Here is a 23,422-nt window from a genome sequence, read left to right on the forward strand (position 1 = left end):
CCGTGAAAGCCCTGTACATAAGACACTGTTTTGCCTGTTCCGTTTTACCCAATTTTGATATTTTAAGTAGTATAATTTAATGATTTTTTTAATAGCATTTTTCACTTATATATTTTCTTCCATAGAACTGTATTCGTTCTGAGGCGTACAAGAAGCTTTAAAACTCTCGGTATTTACATTGGATTTTTTTTACAGAAGCATACTTGTGGCATCACCTTGTTTCGTTGCCATGCAAAGACAATAACATCATTTCGCGAAATTTCCGTTTTATGAAATTTTACCATGAAAAATAAATTGAAATGGACTGATTTGTTTATTTTGCTGTAGAATAGAGATAAATATATTGTATCTAAATCTTGGCCAACGTAAACTGTGGGTTTTGATGTCGAAAATTGAGAATATCTGGCAGTACAAGTAGGTTGGTCGTAACGCGGGACAGCCGTTTTTGTGTATTATAAACTGCGTTTGCGCCGAAGTAAATATATTGTGATTATACTGGTTGACGACAATAGGCCGTCATATTAAAATCATGTATAAACCAATTTAACCAATGAGCAAAGAGATTAACAGTCACTTATAAAACAAAATTTTAAATATTTAAAATATGCTTTTTAGTGCAGCCACAAAATCGGAAAAAATGCTTATAGTTATAAGGAGTTCATTAATGCACCCAAATAACACACACCCGAAAATGTCTTAAAATGAAAGTATAATTGTTAAACTTATATTGTAAACATGCCATTAAAACATCATATGGTCAAATTCCTGTAAAATGGCTTCTTTTAGCGTTATGCAGTGTATAAAACAAAAAAGTTTGAAACAAAAAACGTTAATTTCAAAATGTCACGGTTTATTACCGTCCCACATAATCCTAGATTAAAAAACTCGGATTATTCTAGGAGAAACTGGTATTTTTTTCCAGCTTTACCCAAAGAAAATCCTAGGAATTATCACTATTTTTCACAGGGGATTGATATCCTTTGTTTTTATACTACATTAACGCATCAATGTAAATATAACGGAATTTGATGAGACTGTCATCAAAGTGAGAGGGTTAGCACTATAAAACCAGGTTTAATCCACCATTTTCTACATGTGATAATGCCTGTACCAAGTCAGAAATATGACAGTTCTTGTCTATTCGTTTTTTATGCGTTTTGTTATTTGATTTTGCCATGTGATTATGGACTTTCCGAATTGATTTTCCTCTAAGTTCAGTACTTTTGTGACTTTACTTTTTACATAATTTCAATTTCCATTTGGTTAAAAGAATATAAGTTAACCAGATGCTCTGCAGGGCGTAGCTTTATACGACCGCAGAGGTTGAACCCTGAACGGTTGGGGCAAGTATGGACACAACATTCAAGCTGGATTCAGCTCTAAATTTGGATTGTGATTAAATAGTTGACACAGAATAGGTTTCTGACACAGAATGAATGTGTTCTAATGAACTTAAAATTTTTGTTTTCTCTTAGAGCAATTCACTATGCTGTTGAATATCAATCCTCTCAAAACAAGAATGTGTCCTCAGTACACGAATGCCCCACTCGCACTGTCATTTTCCATGTTCAGTGGACCGTGAAATTGGGGTAAAAACTCTAATTTGGCATTAAAATTAGAAAGATCATATCATAGGGGACATGTGTACTAAGTTTGAAGTCGATTGGACTTAAACTTCATCAAAAACTACCTTGACCAAAAACTTTAACCTGAAGCGGGACAGACGGACGGACGAACGGACGGACGAGCCAAACGGACAGACGGACGGACGGACGGACGCACAGACCAGAAAACATAATGCCCCTCTACTATCGTAGGTGGGGCATAAAAATGTTTGAAGAAATTTTCTTTTTTATTTATGAAATTTCAAATGAGACCAGGTGCTCCGCAGGGCGCAGCTTTATACGACCGCAGAGGTCGAACCCTGAACAGTTGGGGCAAGTATGGACAAAACATTCAAGCGTGATACAGCTCTGAATTTGGATTGTGATCAAATTTTTGACATTACATGGTTTTTTTTTACACAAAACAAATGTCAAGATTTTACAAATCAATTAAAGAATTCTTCTTCAAACTTTTTAAATCTAAAATTAAATAGTTGATCATGACACAGCATAGGTTTCTGACACAGAACGAATGTGGTCTAATGAACTTAAAAGTTTTTTTTTGCCTTTGAGCAATTCACTATGCTGTTGAATATTAATCCTCTCAAAAAAATGTTTGAAGAAATTTTCTTTTTATTTATGAAATCTGAAATGAGAAAAATTTAACCCCCCCCCCCCTTTTTTTTCACATCCCCGTTTCCCTTTTTCCAAAACTGATATCAATTCAAATTTCTAATGGAGTTTGCAACAATAACTACTCTTTTAAATACATCATAAAATATTAAAATGTAAAATAAAGTGCTTGTTATCACTGAATGGTAAAGATTGGTTGGTAGTAAAAGTGAATATACATTGTTTATTGTATAAAACAATAAAAAAAACTTCATCAGCAACATTTTATATTGGCAAATTTCCAATGAAGTTATTTACATAAAGTTATTGGCAAATAAAAATAGAAAATGACATCATAGTCATGTCTGGCAAATGTCCAACATACATTATCTAAAAACATTTTAGATAAGATAAGGAAAAAAAGCTTCATCAGCAACATTTTATATTGGCAAATTTCCAATGAAGTCATTTACATAAAGTTATTGGCAAATAAAAATAGAAAATGACATCATAGTCATGTCTGGCAAATTTCCAACATATATTATCAACTACTATTCTATACAAAGAAAGATAACTCCAATTGAAAATTAATTGCTATTACACAATATTGTGCAATTAGATATTTCTTGCTATTGTGCAATACTGTGCAATTGAAAATTTCTTGCTATTGCACAATATTTCATATGGAATCCTGATTTGGACCAACTTGAAAACTGGGCCCATAATCAAAAATCAAAGTACATATTTAGATAAAGCATATCAAATAAGTCCAAGAATTTAATTTTTGTTAAAATCAAACTTAGTTTAATTTTGGACCCTTTGGACCTTAATGTAGACCAATTTGAAAACTGGACCAAAAATTAAGAATCTACATACATTTAGATTTTGCATATCAAAGAACCCATTTATTCAATTTTTGATGAAATCAAACAAAGTTTAATTTTAGACCCCCATTTGGACCAACTTGAAAACTAGGCCAATAATTAAAAATCTAAGTACATTTTTAAATTCAGCATATCAAAGAACCCCAAGGATTCACTTTTTGTTAAAATCAAACTAAAGTTTAATTTTGGACCCTTTGGACCTTAATGTAGACCAATTTGAAAACGGGACCAAAAGTTAAGAATCTACATACATAGTTAGATTCGGCATATCAAAGAACCCCAATTATTCAATTTTTGATGAAATCACACAAAGTTCAATTTTGGACCCTTTGGGCCCCTTATTCCTAAACTGTTAGGACCAAAACTCCCAAAATCAATACCAACCTTCCTTTTGTGGTCATAAACATTGTGTTTAAATTTCATTGATTTCTATTTACTTAAACTAAAGTTATTGTGCGAAAACCTAGAATAATGCTTATTTGGGCCCTTTTTTGGCCCCTAATTCCTAAACTGTTGGAACCAAAACTCCCAAAATCAATCCCAACCTTCCTTTTGTGGTCATAAACCTTGTGTCAAAATTTCATAGATTTCTATTAACTTAAACTAAAGTTATAGTGTGAAAACCAAGAAAATGCTTATTTGGGCCCTTTTTGGCCCCTAATTCCTAAAATGTTGGGACCAAAACTCCCATAATCAATACCAACCTTCCTTTTGTGGTCATAAACCTTGTGTTAAAATTTCATAGATTTCCATTCACTTTTACTAAAGTTAGAGTGCGAAAACTAAAAGTATTCGGACGCCGGACGACGACGACGACGACGACGACGCCAACGTGATAGCAATATACGACGAAAAATTTTTCAAATTTTGCGGTCGTATAAAAAATTGAACCCAATTTTTTTAATCACATCCCCCTTTCCCTTATTCCAAAACTAATCTCAATTAAAATTTCTAATGGAGTTTGCAACAATAACTACTCATTTAAATACATCATAAAATATTAAGATGTAAAAAAAACTGCTTGTTATCACTGAATGTTATTTATTATAATTTATCAGTTGGTAGTAAAAAGTGAATATACATTGTATATTGTATATAACAAAGATTTAAGTTGATTCTGGACAAAGAAAGATAACTCCAATTAAAAAAAAATCTTGCTATTGCACAATATTTTGCAATTAGATATTTCTTGCTTACTATTCTGGACAAAGAAAGATAACTCTAATTAAAAAAAAATTTGCTATTTCACAATATTGTGCAATTAGATATTTCTTGCCATTGCGCAATACTGTGCAATTGAAAAGACCTGCTATTGCACAATACTTAATATAATAATTTTAGATCCTGATTTGGACCAACTTGAAAACTGGGCCCATAATAAAAAATCTAAGTACATTTTTGGATTCAGCATATCAAAGAACCCCAAGATTTCAATTTTTGTTGAAATCAGACTAAGTTACATTTTGGACCCTTTGAACTTTAGTGTAGACCAATTCGAAAACAGGACCAAAAATGAAGAATCTACATACACAGTTAGATTTGGTATATCAAAGAACCCCATTTATTCAATTTTTGATGAAATCAAACATAGTTTAATTTTGGACCCCGATTTGGACCAACTTGAAAACTGGGCCAATAATCAAGAATCTAAGTACATTTTTAGATTCAGCATATCAAAGAACCTAACTGATTCATTTTTTGTCAAAATCAAACTAAGTTTAATTTTGGACCCTTTGGACCTTAATGTAGACCAATTTGAAAACGGGACCAAAAGTTAAGAATCTACATACACAGTCATGACAGTTAGATTCGGCATATCAAAGAACCCCAATTATTCAATTTTGATGAAATCAAACAAAGTTTAATTTTGGACCCTTTGGGCCCCTTATTCTGTTGGGACCAAAACTCCCAAAATCAATACCTACCTTCCTTTTATGGTCATAAACCTTGTGTTTAAATTTCATAGATTTCTATTTACTTATACTAACGTTATGGTGCGAAAACCAAGAAAAATGCTTATTTGGGTCCCTTTTTTGCCCCTAATTCCTAAACTGTTGGGACCTAAACTCCCAAAATCAATACCAACCTTCCTTTTGTAGTCATTAACATTGTGTTTAAATTTCATTGATTTCTATTTACTTAAACTAAAGTTATTGTGCGAAAACCAAGAATAATGCTTATTTGGGCCCTTTTTTGGCCCCTAATTCCTAAACTGTTGAAACCTAAACTCCCAAAATCAATCCCAACCGTTCTTTTGTGGTCATAAACCTTGTGTCAAAATTTCATAGATTTATATTAACTTAAACTAAAGTTATAGTGCGAAAACCAAGAAAATGCTTATTTGGGCCCTTTTTGGCCCCTAATTCCTAAAATGTTGGGACCAAAACTCCCAAAATCAATACCAACCTTCCTTTTTGTGGTCATAAACCTTGTGTTAAAATTTCATAGATTTCCATTCACTTTTACTAAAGTTAGAGTGCGAAAACTAAAAGTATTCGGACGCCGGACGACGACGACGACGCCGACGCCAACGTGATAGCAATATACGACGAAAAATTTTTCAAATTTTGCGGTCGTATAAAAACATTATTAGCTTAAGAGGATTTAACAAAAAATATATTAAAGATAATGTATAAGGTTTTTAGATCATGTAAATTGAGAAATCTGTTTTTTGTTTGCTTCTTATAACAATTTCAAACACAAGCTGGTGAGTCCAGTATCATTTATTTTAGCAAGTGTTTTTCAGGATGGATTCACATACATGTACATGTTATACTATACATCTTAGAAACCAAATATTTTCCTAACAGCATCTTATTCTTTAAAAACACTATGGTGTCTTATTTCATGCCACGGCTGGGTGGACACTCATAAATATAAATATAATGTTAAGAAGCTACATTTTGTACATATATTCCTGTTATAAAACGAGATTAATTTTACATGTTTACATTTAAGAGTACTTACAGCAAGCACCAATGAACAGTTTGGCTTAGGATATACTTTTGTAATATGTAGTCTAACTTGAAGAAAATTATTTATGACAGTAAAATTACTATATGTCCCATTTGGAGGATCTGAAAAAAAAAGAAGCTAAACTTACTATTGTAATACCATAATACATTTCTATCCAACTATCATTGCAATACGCTTTTGTAAAGGTGTATGCAGAATAAAAATAGCTTGCAGTTCTTATAGAAATAACTTTGATCATTTTACCGCTTTTACATTTTTTAGAATGAGATACATGTATATAATTTGTAATGACACCCTTCTGATGTCCTGAGGTAACACCACTAGGTTTTGTCAAGGTCTCATGGTTGTAAATTTTCATCAAAATGATACAATAGATAATACAAAAAGTCCATGTCATAAAAAAATAATTAATCCAAGAATTTAAAAACAAAACAAGGTTAACATGATTAACTCATGACCGAACATCAGTTACTGTGATGATTCACTCAATAGCTATAGATAATACACACATTTAAGAATTCATGAATTACTCAAGTTGTGGTCACACCTTACCAGATAGCACGAACTGACGCTTAACGGATGAAAATACCAGTTGACCGTTGACTAATTTATTATCCGAGTCCCATTATCCGTTTGGAGTCCGTTGATGTCCTGACCAAAAAAAACGGACTTGTAACGGACACACAACGGATATGCAATGTACGAGAAAAGAAAAAGGTACCGGATCAAACAAGACATACGGAAAAATTAAAGCCGACAATAATTAAACATGTAAACCGCATAACTATTCAAAAAGTTTCTGTGTAACAGGTTTTGGTTTGTCCTTCAAAATGCCACAAATGGTAATGTCTGGCCTGAATAAGAGCTGCTTGATAGTGAAGAAGTGCCTTTACTTAAAAGATTGATTATGAAAAATAAGAATTCATGACCAAATTTGGCAAACCAATAATTGGCATTTCTGACGCGTTTTTTTTCAATTGGCATGTACCCGTTTTGGATCCGTTTTATCGGTTATACGTCCAGTAGAAGTTCGTTTCACATTTGTTCAACATCCATTTTATCCGGTGAATTTGTCTACCAGATCTCCAACAGATGTATAACGGACAAGTTACCGATACAAAATAGAAATGAAACGGACGAGTACCGAACAAAACGGACGCCTACCAGACGTTCAACGGACACTTCATCCGTTGGACGTCTGTTTAAAGTTTTGGACATGCTCAAAATATTCCATCGGACAGAATTGACGTTGATGGATGATATAAAACGTACGCTAAATGGACACAAAATGGATATGAAGTCCAACGGATAAGAACAAACGTCTAACGGACATGAACAGAATGAAAAAAAAAGTTATCTGTTCGGCATTCATTCGAGCTATCCGTTAAGGTGGGACCGCGACTTTATAAAGTTATTAATGCGATGGTCAGTCAGATTGATGCAAGCACTGAATCGATTTTTCTTTTAAATTTTGGATTAGGTATCCTATATCTGTATTTATTAATGAACATGTATTACAGAATCTAAAGTGGTAAATTCAGTAAATAAATATACGTCATCAGAGTCCGCCCTTTGAGGGGAGAGCTTTCTATATAAAACTGAAGACCTGTGCTCTTCTGACTGGAAGATAATGTTTACAATACATATTTTTTGATAAATGGATTTAAGCAAGGGTTTAAAAATACTAAACAAGAGTGCACACGCTGAAATGTCTCGCCTTCTATACTAATCATTGATATTATGTTGATAGTCCTTAGTATAAAGCTTTATTACAACTGTCTCATAAACTTAACATTAACCAAGATAACTAAACAAAGACCAATGAACCATGAAAATGAGGTCAAGGTCAGATGAACCATGCCAGGCAGACATGTACAGCTAACAATGCTTCTATACAACATATATAGTTGACCTATTACTTATAGTTTAAGTAAAATAGACCAAAACAAAAAAAATTAACACTGAGCAATGAACTGTGAAAATGAGGTCAAGGTCAATTAAAACCTGCGCGACTGACATATAGATCATAAAATATTTCCATACACCAAATATAGTTGACCTATGGCATATAGTATTAGATAAAAAGACCAAAACTCAAAAACTTAACTTTGACCACTGAACATGAAAATGAGGTCAATGTCACATGACATCTGCCCGCTAGACATGTACACCTTACAATCATTCCATACAACAAATACAGTAGACCTATTGCATATAGTATGAAAAAAACAGACCAACACACAAAAATTTAACTATAACCACTGAACCATGAAAATGAGGTCAAGGTCACATGACATCTGCCCACTAGACATGTACACCTTACAATCATTCCATACAACAAATATAGTAGACCTATTGCATATAGTATGAAAAAACCAGACCAAAACACAAAAATTTAACTATAACCACTGAACCATGAAAATGAGGTCAAGGTCAGATGACACCTGCCAGTTGGACATGTACACCTTACAGTCCTTCCATACACCGAATATACTAGCCCTATTGCTTATAGAATCTGAGATATGGACTTGACCACCAAAACTTAACCTTGTTTACTGATCCATGAAATGAGGTCGAGGTCAAGTGAAAACTGTCTGACAGACATAAGGACCTTGCAAGGTATGCACATATCAAATATAGTTATCCTATTACTTATAATAAGAGAGAATTCAACATTACAAAAAATTTGAACTTTTTTTTCAAGTGGTCACTGAACCATGAAAATGAGGTCAAGGACATTGGACATGTGACTGACGGAAACTTCGTAACATGAGGCATCTACAAAGTATGAAGCATCCAGGTCTTCCACCTTCTAAAATATAAAGCTTTTGAGAAGTTAGCTAACACTGCCGCTGCCGTAGCCGCCGCCGGATCACTATCCCTATGTCGAGCTTTCTGCAACAAAAGTTGCAGGCTCGACAAAAATGAATGCTGAATGTACTAAATTCTTTTTTACAGGATTGAAAAGTAATGGATGTCAGCAAAGGAGTTAAATGCGAATCTACAGTGTTTTTAAATAAGGCCATGTGAATACCAAAAAATGCAGCATGACCCTATGTTTTTATTGTTGCAAAAGATCCGCCAACATATGATATATGAAAGCTTCTAATTTCTAAAGGTAAATCAGGTATACGTTTAATTCAAAACATAGATTAGCATTAAAGTCAATGGGAGATTTTTTTACCCATAAAAGGGTCAGTTGTTCAGCAACAAGCAAAAATTTCAGAATTGAATTAACATACTTACAGTGAAAACTATCTTTGTCTAGTATCAACTTCTTGGTGAAAGACTTAAAGTTGCAAGAGCAAGTATAATAAGCATTAACATCTGCTTCTGCTAAAATCTTTATTACAAGTGAAAACTGAAAGCTATGATGATTTATATATTCATCGTATTTATTTCTGTCAGATGAACGTCCATTGTAAATAAGTCCTTCAATGTTACGTGGACCACCTGACCACTGTCGCACTTGACATTCCTTAGGATTTTTAGATATTTCCTCTAAATGACATGTAAGTTTAGTATTTTGTCCAAAAACTGCTGGTGTGGATACATTCCAATGAACTGAAAAAAATTATAAAAAAATATTATCAAATAAACTATCAGGATCATGGCTATAACATGTACATGTACCTTGGAAACATTCCCCTTTCTGTAACAATTACACAAACAAATCTGGTATTGATTTGTCTTTCACATGTTTCATAAAGGCACTAAATTGAATATTGGTTATATTGTTCACTATACATTGCCATACTGCACTTTGCAATTTGTTTGCATGCTTCATTGTGCTGCACAAAATAATATAACAAAGAGAAAATTGAAAATTCTGTTTATATGCAGTCTCTATAGCTATATATAGTTACTAAATTGCTTCGCCAAGCACAGCTGGATACAAATGCAGAGGTCAAACCTGGAACAGTTGGGACAAGAATGAACACAATATTCCCTCTTGATACAGGTCTGAATTTGGATTGTAATTAAATATTTGACATTTAATAGGTTTCTGACACAGAATTGCTTTTGTGCAATTCACTATGCTGTTAACCTAGTACCCCCATTTTTTGCCCCTGTGTATATAATGATTATAAAAATAATTTATTGAGGAACTATGATTTTTATGGTTTTTATTTGAGCGATCAACATCAGAAAGTCTGAAAGCATAAACTGAAAATATATTTATTTTTAACATTACAACGAATAAATTTGTTGTCACATAACAGGCATAGCTGGTAGGTATGTAAAAATTTATTTCAGTTGTGTGTATGTTTATTTGGTGAAAATAATAAGTCACACTCACTCAGGTTATTTATCTTCAGGGGATAAAAAAGGGGGAGGGTAATTAATTTGCAAAAAAAATTAAAATAGCCTTCCAAGACGTCATAGTTATTTGGACTAGCTTCCAATCTACTGTATAAACATGCAATAATATTTTTATTGAATTTGTTGCTTCAAAACTTATTGAACAAATGATTCTTTGTAGATTTTTTTTTATACTTTCAGGGGATTTAATGATATTTTTAAAAGGAGCTGCCAACAAATTGCATTCAGATATTCCAGTTACCTTAATTTACTCGGCAAAACTTAAGTTGGGAGTACAGAGACAGCAAATAAATTTACAGAAAGGAGAACTTGACATGTATCCTTTTGCATAAATAACCCAGGAATCCCAGTGGCAGTGCAATTTAAATTGGTGCATGCATATCCTGCTGGGATTTATTTTTGGGATCCCCCTTTTTTTTCTAGGAATCCCAGTATATTCCAATCAAAATCCCAGTATATTTCCACTGGGATTTATATCGGGATCCTGCTTCTTCTACAGGAATCCCGTAAAATTGTCCCAGTACATTTACATCGGGATCCCGCTTCTTTTGCGGGAATCCCGAAATTTTATCCCAGTGGTATCTCAATTGAAATCCCACAATATCCCAGTGGGATCCCAGTATATTTCTACTGGGATTTACATTGGGATTCCCGGATTTTTTGCGGGATTTCCGAAATTTTATCCCGGTGGAATTAGGTGGGATCCCAATTGGATCACGATATGAATATATGGTCGTATAATAATTAGTAGAACTTTATTTAGTATGACTCAGCGTATCTACAATACTTAAATAACGAGGTCCAATTTGTCAGCCGTCATATGTGGTAAGCAAATAAAAGAATTCAATTTTATATATATATAGCCAATAATTAGGACAATGGTGTTGATTAAAAATTACACCACTTCATTAAAAAAAAAATAACAAATAAACTGTTATCACAGAGATATGTCTCGCCTTTTTGTAATTTTGATTATGCAAATGTTTAAATCAAAATAGCAATACTTACATCTTACACAAGTTATGCAAATATTCAAAGTCAATGAATCATGACTGAGTTTAATAATAAACTCATCATAGATACCAGGACTAAATTTTGTATATGCGCCAGACAGGCGTTTTGTCTACAAAAGACTCATCAGTGACGCTTGAATTCAAAAAAGTTAAAAAGGTCAAATAAAGTACGATGTTGAAGAGCATTAAGGACCAAAATTCCTAAAAGTTATGCCAAATACAGCTAAGATAATCTATGCCTGAGGTAGAAAAGCCTTAGTTTTTCAAAAAATCAAAATTTTGTAAACAGTTAATTTATCAATACAACCATACATGGCTTAAATCAATCTCCATGTAAATGAGATGTGCCAATGCTAATACATCTGCATACCAAATACCATTGACTTATTATGAGTCGTTACCAAACCCAAATACTAACAATAACTTGTATACTATTTAAAGTTTCAAAGACAATAAACCATGAAGAATGGGTAGGGCTATATAATCTCATTGGAAACTACTTACAAATGCCAATAAATATGCATACCAAATATCATTGACTAAACATTAGCAGTTTATCATAAATTGATATAATCACAAACTAATACATGTAAACTAAGATAAGTTTCAAAGTCATATTAGACTGTGACTGAGGAGCGAGGCCAAATATTCTCCATGGAAATGAGATATGCCAATGCTTATACAACTGCATACCAAATATCATTGGCCTACCTCTTGTGGTTCCCCATAAACTGACCTAATCACAAACTAATACATGTTAAATAAGCAAACGTTTCGAAGTCAATAGACCATGAATGAAGGGGCAGGGCCAAATAATCTCCATGGAAATGAGATGTGCCAATGCTTATACAACTGCATACCAATAAATTACTGATCTACCACTTGTGGTTCACCATTAACTAGACCTAATCACAAACTAATACATTGTTGAAGCTGTTGCTGACGCCGGAAACAGCATACCTATGTCCTGCTTTTTGACTCCATCAAGGGGAGAAAAAAACTGCAAAATTTCCTTTAAATTACTAATTAAGTGGCAGCAACCCAACCATGGGTTGTTGATTGGTCAGAATATTTAAGGGCTAATAGATCTTGACCAATTGAACATTTTATCCCGTCAGATTTCGTCTAAAAGCTTTAGTTTTTGAGACATAAGCCAAAAACTGCATTTGACCTCTTTGTTCTATTTTTAGCAATGTGGCCATGTTTTTTTGAAGAAACAGAAAATAAAACACAGTCTTTATACTAGTAACCCTAAGGATCATTCAGCTCAAATTTAGTTGGAATTGGTTCAGTAGTTTTAGAGGAGAAGATTTTTTAAAATAGAAAACATGATAAACAAATTGTGTAAAATTGTCCTTAAACGTTAAAGGGCAATAACTCAATTTATTTATACATTATTTACAAGTAGTGTAAGGGAGGTAAATCTGAACATACCAAACATTGTATGTTAAGATTTTTTAATTACCTCCCTTACACTGCTTTTAAATTGACTTAATTGTCCATGGACTAGAAAAACCTTGTTTCCCCCCTTTTTTACCCCTAATTCCAAAATGTTTTGAGCAATAAACCCCAAAGTCATTACAAACCATCCCTTACTGGTATGATATAATTTCAGAGAGATTCATCCACTTAAACACAAGCTATTGTTTGAAAGCTACAAAAATGCTTATTTTGGGCCCCCTTTTCCTAATCTATTGGAACCATAACCCCCAAAATCAATCCAAACATTCTCTAAATGGTACTGATCCTTCTGGTAAAAATTTATAGTGATCCATTCACTAAATCTTAAGTTATTGTCAGGAAAACCTAGTTTGTCTCCTTTTTTGTCCCTAATTTCGTCTTTTTTTGCCCCTAATTCCAAAACATTTTGAGCCATAATAACTAACCATTCCTTCATGGTATGGAAACTTATGATATAATTTCAGAGAGATTCATCCAATAAAACACAAGTCATTGTTTGAAAACTACAAAAATGCTTATTTTGGGCCCACTTTTTGGTCCCTAGTTCCTAAACTATTGGGACCATAACCCCCAAAATCAATCCCAACCTTCCTTTAGTGGTATTAAACCTTATGGTAAAAAATTACAGAGATCCATTCACTAAATCTAAAGTTATTGTCCGGAAACTAAATGCTTCTTCAGACTACACAGACGACGACAACATATCATTATACATGTTATAAGACGCAAATTTTTGTTTGCGGACTTATAAAATAGAAGCCATTGTTGAATGTGTTGGGATATCTATGAGGTGCTGCCAATTTAGCTATTGAAAACCGATAAATTTATTCACATAGCACCATTACGACCTTTATGCCATCTGTTTTTTAAAACACAAATGTATCTACTAGCTAATGAGCATCAGTTAATGTACTTGTCTGCATTCAGCCAACTTGAAACTATTGTCTGATCGGTTGTCAGGTGGAATTTTCGAAAATTCTTAAACATCTAAAAAAGCTATAATTAAATATTTCGTGGAAAGGCAGACTAAAACTAGAGGCTCTCAAGAGCCTGTATCGCTCACCTGACTTTACTTGGGTTTTTGTTAAAAAAGATAAAATTTGTTTAATATTGCATTCCATTCTGTGGTTTCCTAAAAGAAGATATTTGTATGTATTTCTCATGGAGTCCTATGTTAAACTAAGTTTCCCGCTGGCAGTCATCTTGGATGATGGATCGGCTACTAAGTTCCAACACTTGGTCAGCACCTCATAAGGAACATTCATGCTATGTTTAGTTTCTCTAAAATAAGAAATTTGTATGTATTTCCCATAAGGTCCTATGTTAAACTAAGTCCCTCGCTGGTGGCCATTTTGAATGATGGATTGGCTACAAAGTAACAACACTTGGTCAGCACCTCATACGGAACATTCATGCTATGTTTTGTTTTATTCCATTCAGTGGTTCTCTAAAAGAAGTCATTTGAATGCATTTCCCTTAGGGTCCTATGTTAAACTAAGTCCCCCACTGGCGGCCATCTTGGATGATGGATCGGCTACAAAGTAACAGCACTTGGTCAGTACCTCATTAGGAAGATTCATGCTATGTTTTGTTTTTCGTTCCATTCAGTGGTTCTCTAAAAGAAGTCATTTGTATGCATTTTCCATAGGGTCCTATGTTAAACTATGTCCCCACTGACGGCCATCTTGGATGATGGATCGCCTACAAAGTAACAACACTTGGTCAGCACCTTGTAAGGAACATTCATGCTATGTATTGTTTCATTCTATTCAGTGGTTCTCTAAAAGAAGTCATTTATATGCTAAAAAATCAGTGGTTGAAGACTTTAAACCTTAATTATCATAAACAATTTTTTTTTCTCTCGAAGATTTGTATTTTTAAGATCCAACCTATTAAAAGTCCATCGTCAAATACTTTTATCAAAAATTTGCTTTTCAAACACACCTACTATGTTTTTGTGATTCATGAGAAAGGTATTTCACTTAACCCATATATTTCATTTTTAAGTACTGACTTTTTGATGTTATAAAATCAACCAGTAGCCTTGCTATATAAAAATCATGATAGAATCTGAAGCGAGCTGATATATCAAATACTCTTGCTTTATATGTTTTCTAGACAAAATATTCAACACAAACACGTCCTGACATAATAAACAGCTGCGCCATGAGCACATGATACGCCCAACGTCTTGTGTGGAAGTTTTATGCAATAATCATAAACGTTTCTGAGAAAGTTTTAAGCAATAACCATTGATTGTTTTTGAGACACGGTGGGACATGTGAAACCCCCCCCACCCTGTTTTTTTTTACAAATATCACTAAAATAAAATTTTGAATCAAACTGAAAAGTATACAGATCTTTAGATTAATATAACAAAGAAGTGTGTACAGTTTCAAGCAATAATCATAAATTGTTTTTGAGATACAGCGCGACATGTAAAAATAAACAGCTGCGCCATGAGCGCATGATACGCCCGACGTCTTGTGTGGAAGTTTCAAGCAATAATCATAAATTGTTTTTGAGATACGGCGCGACATGTAAAAAAAACCCCTCCCCTTTTTTACAAAATACTCAATAACTCAATAAAAGGAGTAGGTCCAGTAAGACCCCTTTTTGGCCCCAAAATATAGCAGTTTTACAAAATTGTTAAAATGTAAACTTTCAGTCATTTATTGGATAGTAGAAAGGTTCTGTTACATAAATATGGGCTCTTTTTGACAATACAATGCACATTGAGAACTAGCACCATTAATTCATGCTAAATTACTGAAATCTTCACAATTCCAGCATTTTAGTTAAATTCTAGACGGTTTCCGTGTAAAACGAAAGTGGCCGCATTCGTGTTCATCCAAAATATTGAAATGGAAGTTGTATTTGATGATAATACATAACATATATAAAGATTGAGAATGAACACGGATGCGGCCACTTTCGTTTTTGACAAAAACCATCTGAAAAGTGACATTTTTTTGCATATTTGGTAGATTTCTCATATTTGAGCCTGAATCGGATCGTTTTTAATGACTAAATAAGTTAAAATCTTTCACATAAATTAATTGTATCATATGAAATAGACACTTAAGTGTTTAATAAACAGCTGCACCATGAGCGCATGATACGCCCTACGTCTTATGTGGAAGTCTTATGCAATAATCATAAATAGTTTCTGAGAAAGTTTTAAGCAATAACCATATATAGTTTTAGAGACATGGCGGGACATGTGAAACCCCCCACCCTGTTTTTTTTTTTACAAAAAACTAAATATTACCAAAATAAAATTTTGAATCAAAACCAAAAAGTATACAGATCTTTAGATTAATATAACAAAGAAGTGTGTACAGTTTTAAGCAATAATCATAAATTATTTTTGAGATACGGCGCGACATGTAAAAAACCCTCCCCTTTTTTTACAAAATACTCAATAACTCAAAAACAAAATTTTGAATAATCACCAAAAAGTATACAGATCTTCAGATTAATATAACAAAGACATGTGTACAGTTTTAAGCAATAATCTGAAATAGTTTTTGAGATATGACGCGACATGTAAAATAAACAGCTGCGCCATGAGCGCATGATACGCCTAACGTCTTGTGTGGAAGTTTTATGCAATAATCATCAATAGTTTCTGAGGAAGTTTTAAGCAATAACCATTTATTGTTTTTGAGACACGGCGGGACATGTGAAACCCCCCCCCCCCCCCCACCCTGTTTTTTTTTTTACAAATATCACTAAAATAAAATTTTGAATCAAACCAAAAAGTATACAGATCTTTAAATTAGTATAACAAAGCAGTGTGTACAGTTTCAAGCAATAATCATAAATTGTTTTTGAGATACGGCGCGACATGTAAAAAAAACCCTCCCCTTTTTTACAAATACTCAATAACTCAAAAATAAAATTTTGAGTCATCACCAAAAAGTATACAGATCTTTAGATTAATATAACAAAGAAGTGTGTAAAGTTTCAAGCAATAATCATAAATCGTTTTTGAGATATGGCACGACATGTAAAAAAAACCCTCCTCCTTTTTTACAAAATACTCAATAACTCAAAAATGAAATTTTGAATCATCACCAAAAAGTATACAGATCTTTAGATTAATATAACAAAGAAGTGTGTAAAGTTTAAAACAATAATCATAAATCATTTTTGATATACGGCGCGACATGTAAAAAAAACCTCCCCCTTTTTTACAAAATACTCAAAAACTCAAAAATGAAATTTTGAATCATCACCACAAAGTATACAGATCTTCAGATTAATATAACTAAGAAGTGTGTAAAGTTTTAAGCAATAATCAAGAAACGTTTTTGAGATACGGTGCGACATGTGAAAAAAAGCACACCCCTGTTTTAGTTACAAAGTGCGTAACTCAAAAAGTTTAAATCTTATTTTTCACCAAAAAGTATACAGATCATTTGACCATCATAAAAAACAACTATGTTAAGTTTCATGAAATTTAAACAAGTCGTTCTCAAGTTACGGTGTTACATGTTTATGCCAGACAGACGGACAGATGGACGGACAGACAGACGGAAGGACACCGGACATTTGTATACCATAATACGTCCCGTCAAAATTCTCCCGTCAAAATTTTGACAGGCGTATAAAAACCCTCCCCTTTTTTACAAAATACTCAATAACTCAAAAATAAAATTTGAGTCATCACCAAAAAGTATACAGATCTTTAGATAAATATAACAAAGAAGTGTGTAAAGTTTTAAGCAATAATCAAAAATCGTTTTTGAGATACGGCACTACATGTAAAAAAACCCTCCCCCTGTTTACAAAATACTCAATTACTCAAAAATGAAATTTGGAATCATCACCAAAAAGTATACAGATATTTAGATTAATATAACTAAGAAGTGTGTAAAGTTTTAAGCAATAATCAAGAATCGTTTTTGAGATATGGTGCAACATGTGAAAAAAAACACACCCCTGTTTTAGTCACAAAGTGCCGTGACTCAAAAAGTTTAAATCTTTTTTTTTAACCAAAAAGTATACAGATCATTTGACCATCATAAAAAACAACTATGTTAAGTTTCATGAAATTTAAATAAGTCGTTCTCAAGGTACGGTGCGACATGTTTACGCCGGACAGACAGACGGACGGACACCGGACATTTGTATACCATAATACGTCCCGTCAAAATTTTGACGGGCGTATAAAACAGTGCACCCGATTTTTTCTTTTCGATGCTATTGTAACCCATTTTGGAATTATTTCTCAAGTCACATAATGGAAGGGCAGAAACGAAAATTTAGGATTGATATGTTCTTCGTCCGTGGTAATGTTTTTTTTTGAAAATCATAGGTTATGCATTTTGTTTAGATCCAATTTAAAAGACACCCATGTCGTTGACTTGATACTAAGTGTTCTGCTTAATTCTGGAATAAATAAATTAATAAACAGCAGCGCCATGAGCGCATGATACGCCCAACGTCTTGTGTGGAAGTTTTATGCAATAATCATAAATAGTTTCTGAGAAAGTTTTAAGCAATAACCATATATTGTTTTTGAGACACAGCGGGGACATGTGAAATCCCCAACCGTTTTTTTTTACAAAAAACTAAATATCACTAAAATAAAATTTTGAATCAAAACCAAAAAGTATAAAGATCTTAAGATTAATATAACAAAAAAGTGTGTAAAGTTTTAAGCAATAATCAAAAATTATTTTTGAGATACGGCGCGACATGTAAAAAAAAACCTCCCCTGTTTAACAAAATACTCAATAACTCCAAAATAAAGTTTTGAATCATCACCAAAAAGTATACAGATCTTTAGATTAATATAACAAAGAAGTGTGTAAAGTTTTAAGCAATAATCATAAATGGTTTTTGAGATACGGTACAACATGTAAAAAAAACCTCCCCCTTTTTTACAAAATACTAATTAACTTAAAAATGAAATTTTGAATCATCACCCAAAAAGTATACAGATCTTCAGATTAATATAACAAAGACATGTGTAAAGTTTTAAGCAATAATCATAAATCGTTTTTGAGATATGGTGCGACATGTAAAAAACCCCTCCCCCTTTTTTACAAAATACTCAATAACTCAAAAATAAAATTTTGAATCATCACCAAAAAGTATACAGATTAATATAACTAAGAAGTGTTTAAAGTTTTAAGCCATAATTAAGAATCGCTTTTGAGATACGGTGCGACATTTGAAAAAAACACACCCCTGTTTTAGTTACAAAGTGCTGTAACTCAAAAAGTTTTAATCTTATTTTCACCAAAAAGTATACAGATCATTTAACCATCATAAGAAACAACTATGTTAAGTTTCATGAAATTTGGATAAGTCGTTCTCAAGTTACGTTGCAACATGTTTACGCCGGACAGACAGACGGACAGATGGACGGCACGACAGACGGACAGACACTGGACATTTGTATACCATAATACGTCCCGTCAAAATTTTGACGGGCGTATAAAAACTCATGCAAATGATAAAATACTTTGGCCGAAAACTGTCATTTCATTTGTTTCTATTATCTTTTAAAACTGTTGTTACTATAGTAAATATTACAGTAAGCATATAGCAGCTTCTCTAACAAAGAGCTTTGATTCTATTTCAACTGGGTTTCGCCTGTTTCTAATTACATTGTAAACCAGATGCTCCGCAGGGCGTAGCTTTATACGACCACAGAGGTTGAACCCTGAACGGTTGGGGCAAGTATGGACACAACATTCAAGCTGGATTCAGCTCTAAATTTGGATTGTGATTAAATAGTTGACACAGCATAGGTTTCTGACACAGAATGAATGTGTTCTAATGAACTTAAAATTTTTGTTTTCTCTTAGAGCAATTCACTATGCTGTTGAATATTAATCCTCTCAAAAAAATGTTTGAAGAAATTTTCTTTTTTATTTATGAAATTTCAAATGAGAAAAATTGAACCCAATTTTTTTAATCACATCCCCCTTTCCCTTATTCCAAAACTAATCTCAATTAAAATTTCTAATGGAGTTTGCAACAATAACTACTCATTTAAATACATCATAAAATATTAAGATGTAAAAAAAACTGCTTGTTATCACTGAATGGTAAAGATTATTTTAATTTATCAGTTGGTAGTAAAAAGTGAATATACATTGTATATTGTATATAACAAAGATTTAGTAAAAAGTGAATATACATTGTATATTGTATATAACAAAGATTTAAGTTGATTCTGGACAAAGAAAGATAACTCCAATTAAAAAAAAAATTTGCTATTGCACAATATTTTGCAATTAGATGTTTCTTGCTTACTATTCTGGACAAAGAAAGATAACTAATTAAAAAAAAATTTGCTATTTCACAATATTGTGCAATTAGATATTTCTTGCCATTGCGCAATACTGTGCAATTGAAAAGACTTGCTATTGCACAATACTTAATATAATAATTTTAGATCCTGATTTGGACCAACTTGAAAACTGGGCCCATAATAAAAAATTTAAGTACATTTTTGGATTCAGCATATCAAAGAACCCCAAGATTTCAATTTTTGTTAAAATCAGACTAAGTTTAATTTTGGACCCTTTGGACTTTAGTGTAGACCAATTTGAAAACGGGACCAAAAGTTGAGAATCTACATACACAGTCATGACAGTTAGATTCGGCACATCAAAGAACCCCAATTATTTAATTTTGATGAAATCAAACAAAGTTTAATTTTGGACCCTTTGGGCCCCTTATTCTGTTGGGACCAAAACTCCCAAAATCAATACCAACCTTCCTTTTGTAGTCATTAACATTGTGTTTAAATTTCATTGATTTCTATTTACTTAAACTAAAGTTATTGTGCGAAAACCAAGAATAATGCTTATTTGGGCCCTTTTTTGGCCCCTAATTCCTAAACTGTTGAAACCAAAACTCCCAAAATCAATCCCAAACTGTTCTTTTATGGTCATAAACCTTGTGTCAAAATTTCATAGATTTCTATTAACTTAAACTAAAGTTATAGTGCGAAAACCAAGAAAATGCTTATTTGGGCCCTTTTTGGCCCCTAATTCCTAAACTGTTGAAACCAAAACTCCCAAAATCAATCCCAACAGTTCTTTTGTGGTAATAAACCTTGTGTCAAAATTTCATAGATTTCTATTACCTTAAACTAAAGTTATAGTGGGAAAACCAAGAAAATGCTTATTTGGGCCCTTTTTGGCCCCTAATTCCTAAAATGTTGGGACCAAAACTCCCAAAATCAATACCAACCTTCCTTTTGTGGTCACAAACCTTGTATTAAAATTTCATAGATTTCCAATCACTTTTACTAAAGTTAGAGTGCGAAAACTAAAAGTATTCGGACGACGACGCCAACGTGATAGCAATATACGACGAAAAATTTTTCAAATTTTGCGGTCGTATAAAAATGCATAGTCATGGTGATCATTGAAGTGAACCATGTACAAAAGGGAACAAGATTCACAGGAAAATAAGACTCCGTGCCCTAAAAAGACATTAACAACTATAAGTCACTGTATGGCCTTCAACAATGAGCAAAGCTGATACCGCATAGTCAGCTATAAAAGGCCCCGATAAGACAATGTAAAACAATTCAAACGAGAAAACTAACCTAAAGCATATTTTTACTTGAAAACAAACGTAATTTAAAAATTATAGTTTCCTTTAATAATGTGCAAGTGTATACATGGAAAATGTTTGCCTCTCCTTGTCATCATGATAAACATTTACCTTAAATTGTAATTTGTAAATTATAAAGACTATTCCTTATGGAAATGAATTGTTTGCCGCAAACTTGCAGCAGACTTTGGGCAAACAAAAAGGTTGCAAGAACACATTTTTTGCAGATGTTTGTCGTTTGCCGCAAACTTCTGGCAAACATTGCAGTATTTAGCTGCATTACGGTAAGTTTGCAGAAACATCAAAATATTGCGCGAAAGTTAAGATAATAAAGAATTTTTGCCACAACATCGCAGAAAACTTTGACCATTCCATATGTTCGACAAAACATTGCAAGAATTACACAATATTGACTGGGCATGACAGTTAGCACTTCCTGGAATCTTAACAATTTGAAGTTGTGGCTATGTTATGTTGATTATGTTTGGAAAATGAATTTCACATATAAGAGATCAAGGAGGCATTTCGGTTCAATAATATAGAATATTCAATATGTAATTTTGTAAGTACAAATAATTCATAGAACTGCATGTTTTAATAAAATAATAAATTTTACACCATACATAATTAAGTAGGCAACTATATATGTGTTTGAATTTTGAAACTGATGTACTGTACCGATGATGTTTATTAAAATGAAGTTCAATTATGTAGGGGAAATATTACATAACTTTATACCTAATACACATTTGAGATTAACCTTTTTCATTTCTTAATACAGGTATTATCATTGTATGATGTCATTTGAGAATGACCTTGTCCCCTTTTTCAAAACTCAAATGCATGTATGTATTTCCTTAAATCTTTAAGTTTGCAAGAATTCTTTCAATGACTGTTTGTAAACAGGCAGGAATTCTTTTTTAAAATGTTACTGTGTAATTTGACGAGGTTATTGAATGTGTCTACACACATGACATTGGTATATGTGTAGTTCCTGCAAGATTGTAACAAACAATTGCCGAAAGCTTGCTGCAAATCTAATTTGCATAACTGTGTTTGCAGCAAGCTTGCCGCAACCTTCATTTGCATAGTAAAATGGTTGTGGCAAGTTTGCAGCAAATGTTTGATGCAAGCTTGATGTTTGTTGCAAGCTTGTGGCAAAGTCTGCTGCAAACTTGCGGCAACTGCAAATGTTTGCCGCAGGTTTATTCCGGTAAGGGCATCATCTACAAAGCAAAAAGTAAATAAGTAAATTTTCACTAGTTCTAGCCACATTATAAAACATTCAAACACAATTTATATATAGTCGTCCATCAACATACAGAGAAAGTTACGATCATCACTAACATTAACAAGTTACAATGATCATGTTCAAGCTACGACTATCATAACAAACAAAATTCTTGGAGTAACGATGATCTTCCAAAAATTTTCAATGGGAATTATTTCGGTAACAAGATTACATATGATATCAAGAAAACACACATACAACAAGAGGCTCTGAATCGCTCACCTGGTAAACAATGCCTTCGGCCATGTTTTTTGACGAAATAGAAAATAAAACACAAACTTTATTTTATACACCCTACTGATCATTCAAATGAAGTTTGGTTGAATTTGGTTGAGTAGTTTTAGAGGAGAAGATTTTTTAAAGTTAGCAAATAAGATGAACAAATTGTGAAAAATTGTCATTAAAGGACAATAACCCCTTAAGGGGTCAATTGACAATTTTGGTCATATTTAACTTATTTGTAGATCTTACTTTGCTGATCATTTTTGCTGTTTACAGTTTATCTTTATCTATAATGATATTCAAGATAATGACCAAAACTGCAAAATTTCCTTAAAATTACCAATTAAGTGGCAGCAACCCAACAATGGTTTGTTTGATTCGTCTGAAAATTTCAGGGCTGATAGATCTTGACCTAATGAACTTTTTTTACCCCATGTCAGATTTGCT

The 23,422-nt window shown here is 32.8% G+C and overlaps 1 protein-coding gene across 1 annotated transcript in view; it reads right to left on the bottom strand.

Moving 5' to 3' along the window:
* Positions 1–23,422, bottom strand: part of LOC143076561 (uncharacterized) — a 105,732-nt gene that overhangs the window by 14,151 nt on the left and 68,159 nt on the right. Inside the window, exons 14-15 of the mRNA XM_076252387.1 lie at positions 9,323–9,640; positions 6,068–6,177 (exon numbers count right to left, since the gene is read on the bottom strand). Coding sequence (XP_076108502.1) covers positions 6,068–6,177; positions 9,323–9,640 — 428 coding nt within the window. The remainder of the gene's footprint in view (positions 1–6,067; positions 6,178–9,322; positions 9,641–23,422) is intronic.

Source organism: Mytilus galloprovincialis, chromosome 5 (assembly GCF_965363235.1).
Source record: "Mytilus galloprovincialis chromosome 5, xbMytGall1.hap1.1, whole genome shotgun sequence".
NCBI classification, from domain to species: domain Eukaryota; kingdom Metazoa; phylum Mollusca; class Bivalvia; order Mytilida; family Mytilidae; genus Mytilus; species Mytilus galloprovincialis.